The sequence below is a fragment of the Dasypus novemcinctus genome, chromosome 10 (genome assembly GCF_030445035.2).
Source record: "Dasypus novemcinctus isolate mDasNov1 chromosome 10, mDasNov1.1.hap2, whole genome shotgun sequence".
NCBI lineage: Eukaryota > Metazoa > Chordata > Mammalia > Cingulata > Dasypodidae > Dasypus > Dasypus novemcinctus.
Genome location: NC_080682.1, coordinates 88,259,238 through 88,274,851, shown reverse-complemented (window position 1 = coordinate 88,274,851; position 15,614 = coordinate 88,259,238). Strand labels below are relative to the sequence as shown.

The window sequence follows — 15,614 nt, the reverse complement described above, 5'->3', positions numbered from 1 at the left end:
GGGAAAAGTGAGCTGACCTTCATTCATGGGACAGGTCTTCCCTACCTTTTTACTACGCAGTGAGCAGCTGTGATCACCCACTGTGGAGAGATGATGGTTCCACCACAGATGTGCTTCTGCTTTCGTTTCAGAGACACCTAAATCACAAAGACCTTAAATGGGAGCAAGTTAATGCCCTGGGAACCCTTAAAACCTGGAGGCTGAGCACGTTCTGAAACACAGATCCAGATATCTTCCTCATAAATATCAGGAATCATTGACTGTGAAGGAGCAAAATGCATCTCACTTTAGCTCTGAAAGAAGAGCAGTGCTGGAACCAGAACAATTCCCCCACTGACCTGGAAGGGAGGGAGTTAAATGAGATAATTGGTTATTGGGGTTTTAGTTTAGTTGGCAGTCAATACGGTTGTTATTTATTTATTTTTATAGTACTCATATTGTTAGACTGTTGTTCTAACAATATGAGCAATATCTTTGAATGAAGAAAAAGGAGTATTAGATAAAGCACAATACTGCTGAAGAGATTTGGGAGAAAGGTAAGGTAAGAATTAAGGGATCTCTCAACACATGCTCCAGTTCTACCAAGCCTCTCAGGGAAATAATCTGGAGCTGCTGTCCTTATTCTCATACTTTTAGCTATAAGATTAATAAAACTTCTTCAAGCTTGTCCCTTTTTTTTTAAATTCATTTTTAAAAAAATATTACATTCAAAAAATATAAAGTCCCATTCAACCCCACCGCTCCCACCCCCCACTCCCACCACAGCAACACTCTCTCCCATCACCCTGACACATCCATTGCATCTGGTGAGTACATCTCTGGGCATCGCTGCACCTCATAGTTAATGGTCCACATCATAGCCCACACTCTCCCACGTTCCATCCAGTGGGCCCTGGGGGGATCTACAATGTCCCGTAATTGTCCGTGAAGCACCACCCAGGACAACTCCAAGTCCCGAAAACGCCTCCACATCTCATCTCTTCCTCCCATTCCCACACCCAGCAGCCACTATGGCCACCCTTCCCAAACCAATGCCACATTTTCTCTGTGGACATTGGATTGGTTGTGTCCATTGCACATCTATGTCAAGAGGGAGCTTAGATTCCACATGGATACTGGATGCAATCCTCCTGCTTTCAGTTGTAGGCTCTCTAGGCTCCATGGTGTGGTGGTTGACATTCTTCAACTCCATGTTAACTGAGTGGGGTAAGTCCAATAAATCAGAGTGTAGGAGTTGAATTCTGTTGAGGTTCAGGGCCTGGCTATCATATTGTCAGTCCAGAGATTCAAATCCCCTAAATATACCTTAAACCCCAACACCAACTACAATTCCAGTAAAGTAGCATGAAAATCTTGTGAAAAGAGATCCCATCTGAGTCCAGTTCCATCATGCAGAAACACCAACTCCAAAGAAGGGCCAACTGACAGGGCAGTGAACCCATCTGCCATGACCATAGAACCTGTGGGTCTATTTAGCCTTCAAAAGAACCAATACCTGGGGTTGTATCTACTTCATCTGTCTCTGGGACTGCTCAGATGTGCATAAGGGCAATCCTTCTGACAACCTCCAGACTCTTTTTTAGAAACTCATAGCCATATAAACTCATTTCTCCTTTCCATTTCCCCCTTACATTAGGTCAAACAGCATTTTAAAGTCATGTTATTATATGTAGACAGGCATATTCTGCTCGTCCGCGTTGAACCTTTAATTCAAGGTCATTTTCTAGTTGCGTCTTCAGCTGGTATTTTGTAGTGATCCCTCGGTGCCAGGGAGGCTCATCCCTGGGTGTCATGTCCCACGCTGGGGGAATGCACTGCATCTACATGCTGAGTTTGGCTATGAGACTGGCCACATTTGAGTAACATGAAGGCTGTCAGGAGAAAACTCCCAGGCACAATGCTGCTCTAGGCCTTGTTCTTATTTCAGGCATATAGGCTCACAAGCATAGTCATTAGTATCAGGAGCCCACTGTTGGACCCTCATTCCTTCCTGGTTCTTACCGTTACACCTGGGGGACTGCCGCTGCTCCCCTAGGGACCACGACAGAGCACCCCTGGCCAGGAACCGGGTACCCCCCCCAGCTGTTGTTTTTAATTGTTTCCACTATGAGTATATCCAAACATTACCATGCACCCTGGACATATGCCCTGTATAACTCCCTGTCAACCATATATAGCCTGTCAATAACATCCCATACCAGTATTCCTCCGCCACCATTGTTGAACCACTCTGTGATCCAAAACTTCCTGTAAAGCAAAGCCCAATATAATGTCAGGTTCCCTTACTAGTAAAATGGAATATAGCGATGAGTTTAAAGGTTAGATCTAGAGTACGTATTGATTTGGAAAAATTCTACATCCTATCTTTTTCTTTTCTTTTTTCCTAATTATTGAGTTTCTCTTCACAAGAGTCTTAGATCACAGTAATTCATATATACAATATACAGTACTCCCACATATCCACCATAAAACCTTTTCCCTTCCACAGCGAAAATCTTTTAACTTATTCATATCATATTTACTGAAACTGATGTACAGAATCCAAAACAATAGCTTTCAAACAAGGTGACATCTGTGCTTACATTGTGGTCCATACTTTAGGATATACAGTTTTCTAAATTTTTTAGTTGTCCTATGTTTTACATTATGGTTTACATTATTAGTCTGTTGTCCCCTATATGCTTTTGGTGTAATATTACATGTTTTATATTCATCCTCGTGTACTCTCACGAAACTCCTCTCTTGCCCCCACATTTACCTTGGTTCCATTCATTCAACATCCATTTTCCCCTCCCCTTGGGGCCCACAGTGACAGCCAATCTCCATTTCCCGAGGAGCCATGTCCAGAGATACTTGCAACAGTGTTCAGGGCCTGACTTGCTCAACTGCCCTAATGCCCTGGGAGCCACCCTTTCTCTCGAGAGATACGGTTCCCTCTATTTGATGGCATTAGTCCTCTCCAGGATGTGGGTCCACCCCAACTCTCACTACTTGGGTCTCTACCCAATGGTACAACCCATCCTGGCAAAATGAGCATTCAGACATTCCCCAGGAGTCCATCCCGCATCAGACCATCCCCTCCGAGCATCCTAAACAGGTAACCCTCCAAATTATATTTTGATACGATTTTCTCAGTATTTTACTCTCAACCAACACCTGACACTCTCCTATGTTCATATGTTGCCTCTCCCTCCCCCCAATTTTGTGGGCAATATTACCCATCTGCCCATCCCCAGCCCCCTCAAACCCGCAAAGCCCCACCCAAAGGCAACCCCTTGCCCCCATTTTATCTCTTCTTTGTGCTCATACTTACCACCAGCTCATCATAGATTCCACCCCTGCAGACGTCAGCTCACATCCTTCCTCCACCCCCCAATTTCCTGTAAGCCTATTTTCCAGTCTCTAGCTCTCTGAGGCAGCTTGCTTATTTCATATCACTGAGGTCATGTAGTATTTGTCCTTCAATGCCTGGGTTGCTTCACTCAACATAAGGTTCTCAAGATTCATCCATGTTATCACATGTGTTTGTAGTGTATTTGTTCTTACAGCCGAGTAGTATTCCATTGTGTGTATATACCACATTTTATTGATCCACTCATCTGTTGATGGGCATTTGGGTTGATTCCAACTTTTGGCAATAGTGAACAATGCTGCTATGAACATTGGTGTACATGTATCAGTTTGTGTCCTTGTTTTCAGTTCTGCTGGGTATATACCTAGCAGTGGTATTGCTGGATCATATGGCAAAACTGTGGTTAGTTTTTTGAGGAACCGCCAAACTGTCCTCCAGAATGGTTGGATCCTTCTGCATTCCCACCAGCAGTGGATGAGTGTTCCCCTTTCTTCACATTCTCTCCAGTATTTGTATTCTTCTGTTTTTTTCATAGCTGCCAATCTTATGGGAGTAAGATGGTATCTCATTGTAGTTTTGATTTGCATTTCCCTGATAGCTAGAGATTTGGAGCATTTTTTCATGTACTTTTTAGCCATTTGTATTTCTTCTTTGGAGAAGTGTCTGTTTAAATCTTTTTCCCATTTTTAAAATGGGTTGTTTATCTTTTAATTTTCAAGATATAGGAGTTCTTTATATACGCAAGTTATAAGTCTCTTATCAGATATATGGTTGCCAAATATTTTCTCTCATTGTGTGGGTTCCCTTTTTACTTTCTTGACAAACTCCTTTGAGGTGCAGAAGGCTTTAATTTTGAGGAAGTACCATTTATCTATTTGTTCTTTTGCTGCTCGTGCTTTTGGTGTGATATTCATGAAGCCATTTCCTATTTCAAGGTCCTGTAGATGTTTCCCTACACTGCTTTCCAAGATCTTTATGGTCTTGGCTCTTATATTTAGGTCTTTGATCCATCTTGAGTTGATCTTTGTATAAGGTATGAGATGGTAATCCTCTTTCATTCTTCTACATATGGCTATCCAGTTCTCCAGGCACCATTTGTTGAATAGGCCATTCTCTCCCAGTTGAGAGGGTTTGGTGACTTAATCGAATATTATATGGCTATATACTTGAGGTTCTATATCAGAACTTTCAATTCGATTCCATTGGTCTGTGTGTCTCTCCTTATGCCAATACCATGCTATTTTCACTACTGTAGCTTTGTAGTATGTTTTGAAGTCAAGAAGTGTGATTCCTCCAATTTCGTTTTTCTTTTTCAATATGTCTTTGGCTATTCGGGGCCTCTTTCCTTTCCAAATAAATTTCATAGTTAGTTTTTCTAGTTCCTTAAAGAATGCTGTGTTGATTTTTATTGGGATTGCATTGAATGTGTAGATCAGTTTTGGTAGGATAGACATCTTAATAATATTCAGTCTTCCTATCCATGAACAAGGAATAGTCTTCCATTTATTTAGGTCTTCTTTGATTTCCTTGAACAGTCTTGTATAGTTCTCAGTGTATAAGTTTTTTCCTCTTTAGTTAAATTTATTCCTAAGTATTTGATTTTTTTATTTACTATTGTGCATGGTATTTGTTTCTTGATTTCCTCCTGATCTTGCTCATTATTAGTGTACAGAAATGCTACTGATTTTTGCGCATTGATCTTATAACCTGCGACTTACTAAACTCATTTATGAGTTCTAGAAGCTTTGTTGTAGATCTCTCAGTGTTTTCTATGTATAGGATCATGTCTTCTGCAAATAATGAAATTTTGACCTCTTCCTTTCCAATTGGAATGCCTTTTATATCTGGTTCTTGCCTCAGTGCTCGAGCAAGTACTTCTAAGACAATGTTAAATAGAAGGGGAGACAATGGGCATCCTTGTCTTGTTCCTAATTTAGAGGGAAGGATTTTAGGATTTCTCCATTGTAAACAATGTTGGCTGTAGGTTTTTCATATATACTCTTTATCATGTTCAAAAAATTTCCTTGTATTCTGATCTTTTGGAGTGTTTTTATCAAGAAAGGGTGCTGCATTTTGTCAAATGCTTTTTCTGCATCTATAGATAAAATCATGTGATTTTTTTGCTTCAGTCTGTTTACATGGTGTATTACATTGATTGATTTTCTTATGTTGAAACATCCTTGCATACCTGGAATAAATCCCACTTGATCATGGTGCATAATTCATTTAATGTGTTGTTGAATACGATTAGCAAGTATTTTGTTAAGTATTTTTGCGTCTAGGTTCATTAGAGAAATTGGTCTGTAATTTTCCTTTCTTGTGGTGTCTTTGTTTGGCTTTGGTACTAGGGTAATGTTGGCATCATAGAAGGAGTTCAGCAATGTTCATTCTGTTTCAATTTTTTGGAAGAGTTTCAGCAGGATTGGTGTTCTTTCCGGAATGTTTTGTAGAATTCACCTGTGAAGCCATCTGGCCCTGGGCTCTTCTTAGTTGGGAGGTTTTTAATGACTGATTCTATCTCTTTGCTTGTGATTGGTTTGTTAAGATCATCAATTTCTTCTTTCATCAATATGGGCTGCTTATGTGTTTCTAGGAATTTGTCCATTTCCTCTGAATTGTCATTTTTGTTGGAATATAGTTTTTCAAAGTATCCTCTTATGATAGTCTTTATTTCTGTGTGGTCAGTGGTGATATTGCCTTTCTCATTTCTTATTTTGTGTATTTACATCTTCTCTCTTTTTTTCTTTGTTAGTCTCACTAAAGGTTTGTCAAATTTGTTGATCTTCTCAAAAAACCAGCTCTTGGTCTTGTTTATCTTTTCAAGTGCTTTCTTATTTTCTATTTCATTTAGTTCTTCTCTTATCTTTGTTATTTCCTTGCTTCTTCTTCCAGTTGGGTTACTTTGTTGTTGTTTTTCTAATTCCTTCAAATGTGCAGTTAGTTCTTCAATTTTTTCTCTTTCTTCTTTTTTAATATATGAATTTATGGCTATAAATTTCCCTCTCAGTACTGCTTTTGCTGCATCCCATAAATTTTGGTATGTTTTATTATCATTTTCATTTCTTTCAAGGTAGTCATTGATTTCTTTTGAGATTTCCTTTTTGATCCACTGTTTTTCTAAGAGTGTGCTGTTTAATTTCCAAATCTTGGTGTGAAATCTGGGCCTCTGTCCCTTGCAAATTTCCAGCTTCACTCCCCTGTGGTCAGAGATATTATTTTGTATGATTTCGATCTTTCTGAATTCATTAAGCCTTTCTTTGAGGCCTAGCATATGGTCTATCTTGGAGAATGATCCATGTGCACTTGAGAAAAATGTATATCCTGCTGTGTTTGGGTGTAGTGATGTATATATGTCTATTAGATCCAGCTCCTCTAATATACTGTTCAAATGTTTTGTTTCTTTAGTGATTCTCTTTTGAGATGTTCTGTCAAGAATTGATAGTGGTGTATTAAAATCCCCCACTATAATTGTAGATGCATCTATTTTTTCACTTAGTTTTTCCAGCTTTTGCCTCACGTATTTAAGGCACCCTTGTTAGGAGCATAAATATTTATGATTGTTCGATCTTCTTGATGGATTGTCCCTTTTACTAAAATGTAGTATCCTTCTTTGTCTCTCACAATTGTTTCGCATTTAAAGTCTATTTTGTCTGATATTAATATAGCTACTCCTGCCTTTTTTTTTGGTTATTGTTTGCTTGTATGATTGTTTTCCAGCCATTCACTTTCAACCTCCATGAGTCTCTGGGTCTAAGATGTGTCTCTTGTAGACAGCATATAGATGGGTCATATTTCCTTATCCAATGTCCCAGTCTGAATCTTTTGATAGGTTAGTTTAATCCATTGACATTCAGTGTTATTACTTTCAAGGAATTATTTGTGTTAGCCATATTTTTTGTGTTTCTTATATTTTGTTTGCCTTTTTTTCCTTCTATTTTTTTTTTGCTCTTACACTCTCTTCCCACTCTGCCTGTCCTGTTTTTTCCTTTCTTCCTGCAGAACTCCCTTTAGAATTTCTTGAAGGGGAGGTTTCTTGTTGGCATACTCTTTCAGTTTCTGCTTATATGTGAATATTTTGAACTCTCCATCATTTTTGAATGCTAGTTTAGCTGGATAGAGTAGTCTTGGTTGGAAAATTTTTTCCTTTAGGACCTTGACTATATCATACCACTGCCTTCTTGCCTCCATGGTTTCAGATGAGAAATCAGCACTTAATGTTATGGAGCTTTTCTTGTATGTGATGGTTTTCTTTTCCCTTGCTGCTTTTAGAATTTTCTCTTTGTCTTGAGCATTGGATAATTTGACAAATATATGTCTTGGGGTGGTCCTGTTGGGGTTTATGACCAGTGGGGTGTGCTGTGCTTCTTGGATATGTACATCTGTCTCTTTCAGTAGATTTGGTAAGTTTTCAGCCATTATTTCCTGCAATACTCCTTCTGACCCCTTTCCCTTCTCTTCTCCTTCTGGAATGCCTATAATATGTATGTTTGAGCGTTTTGCATTCTCATTCAGGTCCCTAAGTCCTAGCTGGATTTTTTCTGTCTTTTTATCGATCAATTCTACTATCTGTTTGACTTCCAATGTACTGTCTTCCACATCACTAATTCTCTGCTCTGCCTCTTCTAGTCTGCTGATATTTGCTGCAAGTGTATTTTTGATTTCTTGAACTGTGGTGTTCATTCCCATCATATCTGTTATCTTTTTGCGTATATCTGCAATTTCCCCTCCAAGTGTTGTCTTCATGTTGTTGACCTCTTCCTTTACTTCATTAAATTTGTCGGTGATAAATGTTCTGATATCTTTCATTGCTTGTGCAAAGTTCTGCTCCCCTTCCTGATTTTTAGTTTGTTGATTAGATTCAGCCATGTTTTCCTGATTACTGGTTTGGTTTGTAGATTTTTGTTGCAACAATATGAGATCTGGGTGGATGGAGGTTAGATTCATGTAAATTGTGTAGAGTTATAGCAGTAGGTAGAGTACCTATAATGAAGTCATCGACTGAATATGGGAGGAATATGGTATGAATTAAAAAGCTATTGTTTTTGTGAGAGAGGAAAGAGAAAAGAAAGGCAATAGTTTCAAGAGTGGATAACAGACAGAAAACAAAACAAAGGTATTAGAAATTAAGAGTTAGACACTTTGTGGATCAAAGAAAGGGAGGTGGAATATAGGAGAGACAGTAGATGATGGAGGCTATCAAGATGTAGGGGAAAGTGGATAGTGTATATAGCCAAAATATATTCACATAGAAATGAGGCAGTGGAGGATGAGGAAACCCAGCAATTGTGAGGTGTTCCCTGCAGCACCTATTGTATAGTTTAAATAAAATAAGAAGAAGATGAGGGATGAGAGAGAGAGAGAAAAAAAAGAGAGAAGAAAGGAAGAAAGAAAAGGAGGGTGGGTAAAGGGCAGGGAACAGATAGGGAAAAGAGAAAAAAGATATACAGCAACCACCACAGCCACAATACCAATTAAAAAAAAACCCTAAATAACTGAAGAAAAAAGACTTTGGGCGATACGCTGGGAGAAAAGACTAGAGGATAATGCAATGTTAGCAATCAGAACATTAAAAAAATAAAATAAAAAATAAAATAGGATAAAAATCAAAACAAAACAAAACAAAACAAAAGTGAAAAAATGCAAACGTTGAGGGCTAGGACATTCAGTGACCTCAGATGGACCTCCGGGTGTGATGGATTCAGGGATGGAAAGTCTGAGATATTGAAGACTCAAGAGGTGTGAGTCTCTGGGTTGTGGGTCACCAGGGTTTCGGGGACTCAGACCTGGCAACCTCAAGTCCAGTTAACAGGGAGCCTGGGAGCACCACAGTGCATCACAGCCTTCAGGGATCCCCGCAGCTGGGTGCCAGCCCTATGGGTGAGGTCACATCCGCAAGCTCTATCCTGTGTTCTGTACCCCACAATTCACTCACTCACTGGGATCTATTCTGTGGATGTATCACCAAATGACTTCAGGACCCCTCCCACCCTGTGATCCCCCAGAATGGCCACCTGGGGGTGCCTCTAGACTGCAGCCAATTTAATGACGCAGATCAATAGCCAGGCCCGGGGGTTGGGCTCCAGCCGGAAACGCTAATAACAGAGTCCAGACCCAAAAGTCCCATGCTTTGCAGAATATTCTCCTAATCAGCTTCCAAACGTCTCCCACCCTGCCAGACCCTGGTGGCATCTATTGCTATCAATTTAAGTCCATTGTAGATCGGCAGCTGGGTTTGGGGGGCGTGGGGCTCTAGGCGGAAGCGCTATTGTTTGTGTCCGCAATCAAAAATTTCCCCGCTTCGCAATAAAACTCCCGTTTGTCTCCCCAAATCGGTCTGCAAGCACCTCCTGTCCTATTAACCCCCCAATAGGGTGCTCAGGGCTTATGAATTCCCCAGTACTGCAGAGCCTCCAAAAAAAAAAAAAATGCCACGGCAGCGCCTAGTGCCATGGCAGCGCCCGGTGCCATGGCGCTGCCCACCCAAGGAGGGAGCTTTCCGCGTCCAGCGGGGACCTCCATGTATATTTTATAGACGTATTTTCTCTGTTACCTTCCCACCAAATCGATGTCCAGATACCTCCTGTTGTGAAAAAATCCTGAAACAGCCTGGTCCTGAAGAGCCTCCAACACTGCCCATCCGCTTCTTTGCAGGAGATATTATCAGGTAAGCTCACTCAGCCACCATCTTGCCCCGCCCTCAAGCTTGTCCCTTAATCCACCTCACCAACATATATCTTTGGTTTATCCTGTTCATGATATTTGATTTGTCTCTAAAATGACCTACAATATATAAGTGAATCATTTTAATGAATATACTAACATTTTTTTGGATTAGGAAAAAAAGTGATTTATTAGAATTGTTTCTCTTTTGAATCTAAATTATTTAGTAAGAAATAGAAAAACAGAATATAATACAGAGAGGAGGCTATGAATAGAGCAAAGAGCAAATAAGTATAAGTCAGTGAGCCACCCTTGACTACTGAATTGACCAGAATGTGGACTACTGAATTGACCAGCCAGCCAATTGACCAAGCAACTAAATTATCAATCAAATATTTAACAAAGTAATTAATTACTTTATCAACTAGTCAAATGATAATGATGTAGCCATTCAATCAACCACCTGAACACACAGTCAACCATACTGAGAGTTCACTGACCTAAGGAAAAATAAAAATAGAGGGATCACTCTAATTAAAAAATAAGAGTAAAGAATATAATATGGCTACAACATGGGTAAAGATGGTAGATTATCCAAAGCAATAAAGACAAACACTATGAACTGGGGGAGGGGCCAGAAACATAAATGCATTTCCATGGGATGGATGGATCTGGAGATCAGATTGAGGCAACATTCCTAGGACATTAGCTCTTGAGGAAGCTGTTGACTGTTCTCTGAGGAGCACTAGAATGTATAGATACAAACCGTCTACTTCAAGCACAGATTAGGTTTGCGGATACCAAACCTTTGACTTCCCTGTCCTCAACTATTACAAAATAAATATATTCTGAATATACCCATTGAGCCAGAAAATTATTTTTCAAATTACAAATTCAAAATTTTTCTAGCTCCTTGAAGTGATATTTATGTCTTATGGACTGGAGGTTTGGAGCAGCATTTCCAATTGGTGGAACAAGTCAGTAGTGTACATAACTGTTTTGGACACACCTTTTCTGGAACTCAGCTGGTGCACATCACAAGAGACTTGGATCTTTGTAGATACTCATGAAGTCTCTGATGAAGAGCTTTGCAGGAGGCAGCACACTGATGAATAGCATGCTATTTGGGAGATCCAAATCTGAGACAATTCACAGCCCATCCACCAGAGAATGTTGCCTAGGACTCACCTGCCAGGGGTAGGAACCCCTTTCCACTTGGTTTCCCCCAACAATGCGACTGAAAATGTTAAAGTAATTCCAGGGTCCTGGCTTAATCAGACTCTGCCCACAAGTGGGAGCTGGGAAAAAAGATAAGGAAAAAAATTGATGATTAGATAGCTCCTATGAAAACTTTTCTGAGCAAGAAAAACTTGTAGGACATGGGGTACATAGAAGGGTTACCGTCTTTAAGTTCATCCTCGTTTTTGCTATGATTTTCAGTACAGACGGATTCGTAGCTCTTGTGACATGGAACGGGAATATCATGACGAGATCTACTTTTATGGTGTAAGGATTAAAGACACCAGAGATGGTTGTCTACAGGAATGTGCCTCCTTTGATTCTGAGCTCTCTGGCCCCTTAGAGGGTCCTCATAGCAGTCTGTACTTCAGTGACATTTATCACAGGCCATTATGATTATTTCTATGTTTTTCTCTCCAACTAGACTGTGGGCTCCCAAAGACAAGAACTGATCCTTAGAAATATTTATATTCACAATATCTAGCACAGCTCCTGACACATGGAAGTTGTTCAGTTAATTTGTTGAGAGGATGATGCCATGGTCTACCTTAGATTATAATTGTTTACATGTACATCTTCTCCCCTGTTCCACCTGGAAACCCAGTCTGAGAGCATGATCTATTGTACCTAGCACATGTCAGTATTAATAAATCTTTTTGCTTTTAATTCTGTTTGAAGGTGGAAATTGTCAGAGAGCTCAAGAATAAGAGTAGAGAAAAGTGTACTGATTCATGCACCATGGTGGGTTAGGATAGGCTTGTCAGGTAATCAAACTCCTTCCTCTTTGTGGAACAGACTTTATCCCTGAAAAAAAAAATGCATTTGTTTACTTCCCTTAGATGAGTTTTTTGACTCCCTAGCTAAGAGATAGTCTAGCTCAAAGTGTTTATGACTGTCTGGCAATTCAATTTGTATCTTCTGTCCCTACCGCAGGTCATTCTTTTCCACATGTTTTCTCATGGGTAGGGGAGGCTAGAAAGACCTACTTCATTCTTATTCTACTTTTTTTGCCTAGCTGAATGCTTTAATCCTTATGCCTTCGCTTAGAGATCACCTCAACTGATAAGTCTTCCTTGATCTCCCCAAACTGTGTTAAATATCTCTCCTTTGTGCTGTGTTATCCTTTCCTTGACTCTTTTATAGTTTTTGTCATGCCGTTTTGTGATAGTGAATTGTTTGTCTGTCTCCTTCTCTGTACTATGAACTCTTGATGGGAAAAAAAACCTATGTCTTATTCACCTGTACATTTCCAAGGTTTAGTATAATTTCTCTCATATAATAGGCACTTATATAAATTAGATGGATGAAGAAAATGATGTTTTCTTGAGAACATATCCTTGAGAACATAGTCATTTTGATTAACATCTTAAAATGTAGAAAGTTTTTTCACATAACTTCTCATTTAGTCCTCATTTTACCCCTGCAAATCAAAAGTATTATTCTAATATTATAGATGAGAAAATTAAGAATCAAAGAGATCCCCAGCTTACTACTGGCAGATCATATATGTAACACTAAGTCTTTTAATTCTCAGTCCTGTGTAGTTTTGACGTTTGAATTAAAAGCTTATTTCTAACTGTTTAAAATGGATGAATCATACATTTTTCAGTTAAAAAAAGTACTGTTTCCTGAATTCACTGGAGCAAAGGCAGAAGACATAATGATTCCCAGAGTTGGCATAAGTGTGACCATGGAGAAGCCTGCCAAGAACTATTTTCAGATGATGTTACTTCAAGAAAATAAAAGAAAAAGTATCATTTACCAATTATTACAGTGAACATGCTTCTTATTTCTCAGGAAAATAATTTTCAAAAAAATTACAAATACTTCCAAATCCATGATTATTTCCATAATTTTCTCAGTGAAAAAGGATGGAATTGGGTACTGTGTCCAAATAAAAGAACAATCCAGCAGCTTTTCTCCAGCTCATTTCCAAGCTACCATTCATAAATGTTTCACACCATTTCATTTGCAGATTGAAGGAAAGAAGCCCAGTATAATTACATGTTAAACATTTAGATCTTCAAAATATCTTCGCTTCTCCTATTATTTTTCCAAAGGAATATGGAGTAGAATTGTGGTGCCCATTGCCAGACAAAGGTAATTATAGAATTAATTTGGAGCTTACCTTTGGGAAGAGAAAGAGTTGTAGATTTCCGGTGTTCCAAACAGATCATTCCTAGTAGTAAAATCAGCTTGTTCCTGCTTATAAGCATTTTGAGACTCAGAATTTTCTCCTGAAATTTTAGAGAAGCAAAAAGGAACAAAAGTAGAAAGGACTGGGAGACTAAAAGTGAGTCAATTTAGAAGGTTATTCATTAACCAAGACTTGAGGCATTCAGCCATGTCCATGTGATGTTTCTGAATGTGGCTTCTTGTGAAGATCTTTGGAAGATATGGAGAATAACCTACAGAAGCAGAGTCTTTAAATATCAGATTTATATGTCCTGTTACACCTACATCAGTAAGTTGCTACTGCCAGTATATACCTGGTTAGCAAAGAGGTTGGTGTCTGAGATTTCCATTTGCAAAAATTGCTTCTCCTTTGTACATGTACCTCTTTCTACAAGAGGATTAAAATTGTCCTTGTTTTCAAGGATAGACTTTCCTATATGCTTGCAAACTGTAACTGCTGACTACAGTGGTTGAAACGAGCCATGCTATTTCTGTGGAAGCCACTGCCAACAATGTATCTCCTTTATTTTTTATGTAGTTGTTATTTTTTATTAACAGAATGATTTATAACAGATATGACTAGATGCTTCCCTTACTGCTCCTTTCCAGTCAGTGTGTGATTGCCCCAGCTAGCTTTCATCTGTTCTTAAGGACTTGCTCGGTGTCGCTTATACATTCCCCCCAATAGTGACCAAAAGTAACCCTGGAACTTAAAGTATTCTGAAGGTGGAATCAAAGTAAATGGGGATAGAAGGAAGGAGGAGCATCAGACCTTAATAAAGAATGAGAGGTCCTGTGAAAATAAGTTCCTGAAATAATCACAACCCACTCCTCAGAAAAAGTAACCAATTAGCTATAATCATGCCCCGGCTAGAGATCATCTCAAATTAACCTCAAATTAACCTTAAAGCCAATTAACCTCAAATTAACCTTAAAACCAATTCTGGGAGACAGATTTGAGCTTGCTCCTGTCTCCTTATTGGCAGCCATGTAATAAATTTCTTTCTGTCTTTGAAACCCTGGTGTCACAGAATTGGTTCTTGTGTATGTGGTGGTACAGGGAACCCACCTGTTCAGTAACAAAACAACTCATCAGAATATTCTAAAACTTTTTCAACTTTTTCTTTCTCTTATTTTTCAAATGTAACTTGGTGGCAATTACAGCCATGAGTCAGAGAAAGAGAGGAGAGGAAAGATAATTTTGTACCACACTAAGGATGCCATTCTGCTAGACAGCAAGTACACTTGAAGATTCTATTATATATTTTTTTTCTAGGTTTTTAAAAAAATTTCTCTCCCCTTCCCTCCTCCTGCCCCAGTTGTCTGTTCTCTGTGACTATTTGCTGCCTGTTCTTCTTTGTCCGCTTCTGTTGTTGTCAGTGGCATGGGAATCTGTGTTTCTTTTTGTTGCATCATCTTGTTGCGTGAGCTCTCCGTGTGTCCAGCATCATTCCTGGGCAGGCTGAACTTTCTTTCACGCTGGGTGGCTCTCCTTACAGGGCGCACTTCTTGCGTGTGGGGCTCCCCTATGTGGGGACACCCCTGTGTGGCATGGCACTCCTGGCGTGCATCAGCACTGTGCATGGGCCAGCTCCACATGGGTCAAGGAGGCCTGGGGTTTGAACTGCGGACCTCCCTTGTGGTAAACAGATGCCCTAACCACTGGGCCAAGTCCACTTCCCCTATTATATTTTATAAATCACTTTCCAAATTAGCTTGACTGGAAATATAGTTCTCCTCTCTCCAAATTCATTTTATCCTGCCTAAATATTGGGTGCTGATAAAATTGCATAAGGACTCAGCATGAGTCTGGAATGTGCCAGGGTTTACAAGCCTAATGGGCAGAGAGACTTGTTCAAATCATAGAACATTCTGGGCATTTTAAAAGATAATTGTTAAAGCCATAGAAAGTCCCCACCCCCCATTTTAACCATTTTAAGTATATAATTTAGTCATTTGAGCTTTTGACCTTTTTTGAGGGTTTTCAAAAAAATTGTTTGAGCTTTTGGTTTCTCTTTTCATAGGATAGAGAAATTATAGTCTTAAGTTGAAAAATGGAATGTTTTCCCCTGTCAAGCAAGAGTGGGACATTTTTATTGACTTCCCCATAGAAATGTGTTGGGATCTTGCTTCAGTTCAGCAGAAAACATTTCCTTCAAGTTTCTTGTATCAAAACAGACAACACATA

At 39.3% G+C, this 15,614-nt stretch overlaps 1 protein-coding gene across 1 annotated transcript in view; it reads right to left on the bottom strand.

Annotated features, from left to right (window-relative positions):
• OVCH2 (ovochymase 2) overlaps positions 1–13,467 on the bottom strand; it is a 43,531-nt gene extending 30,064 nt beyond the window's left edge. The window contains exons 1-3 of the mRNA XM_004455323.2: positions 13,380–13,467; positions 11,201–11,310; positions 46–137 (exon numbers count right to left, since the gene is read on the bottom strand). Of these exons, the coding sequence (XP_004455380.2) occupies positions 46–137; positions 11,201–11,310; positions 13,380–13,467 (290 nt within the window). The remainder of the gene's footprint in view (positions 1–45; positions 138–11,200; positions 11,311–13,379) is intronic.
• Between the last annotated feature and the right edge of the window lie 2,147 nt (positions 13,468–15,614).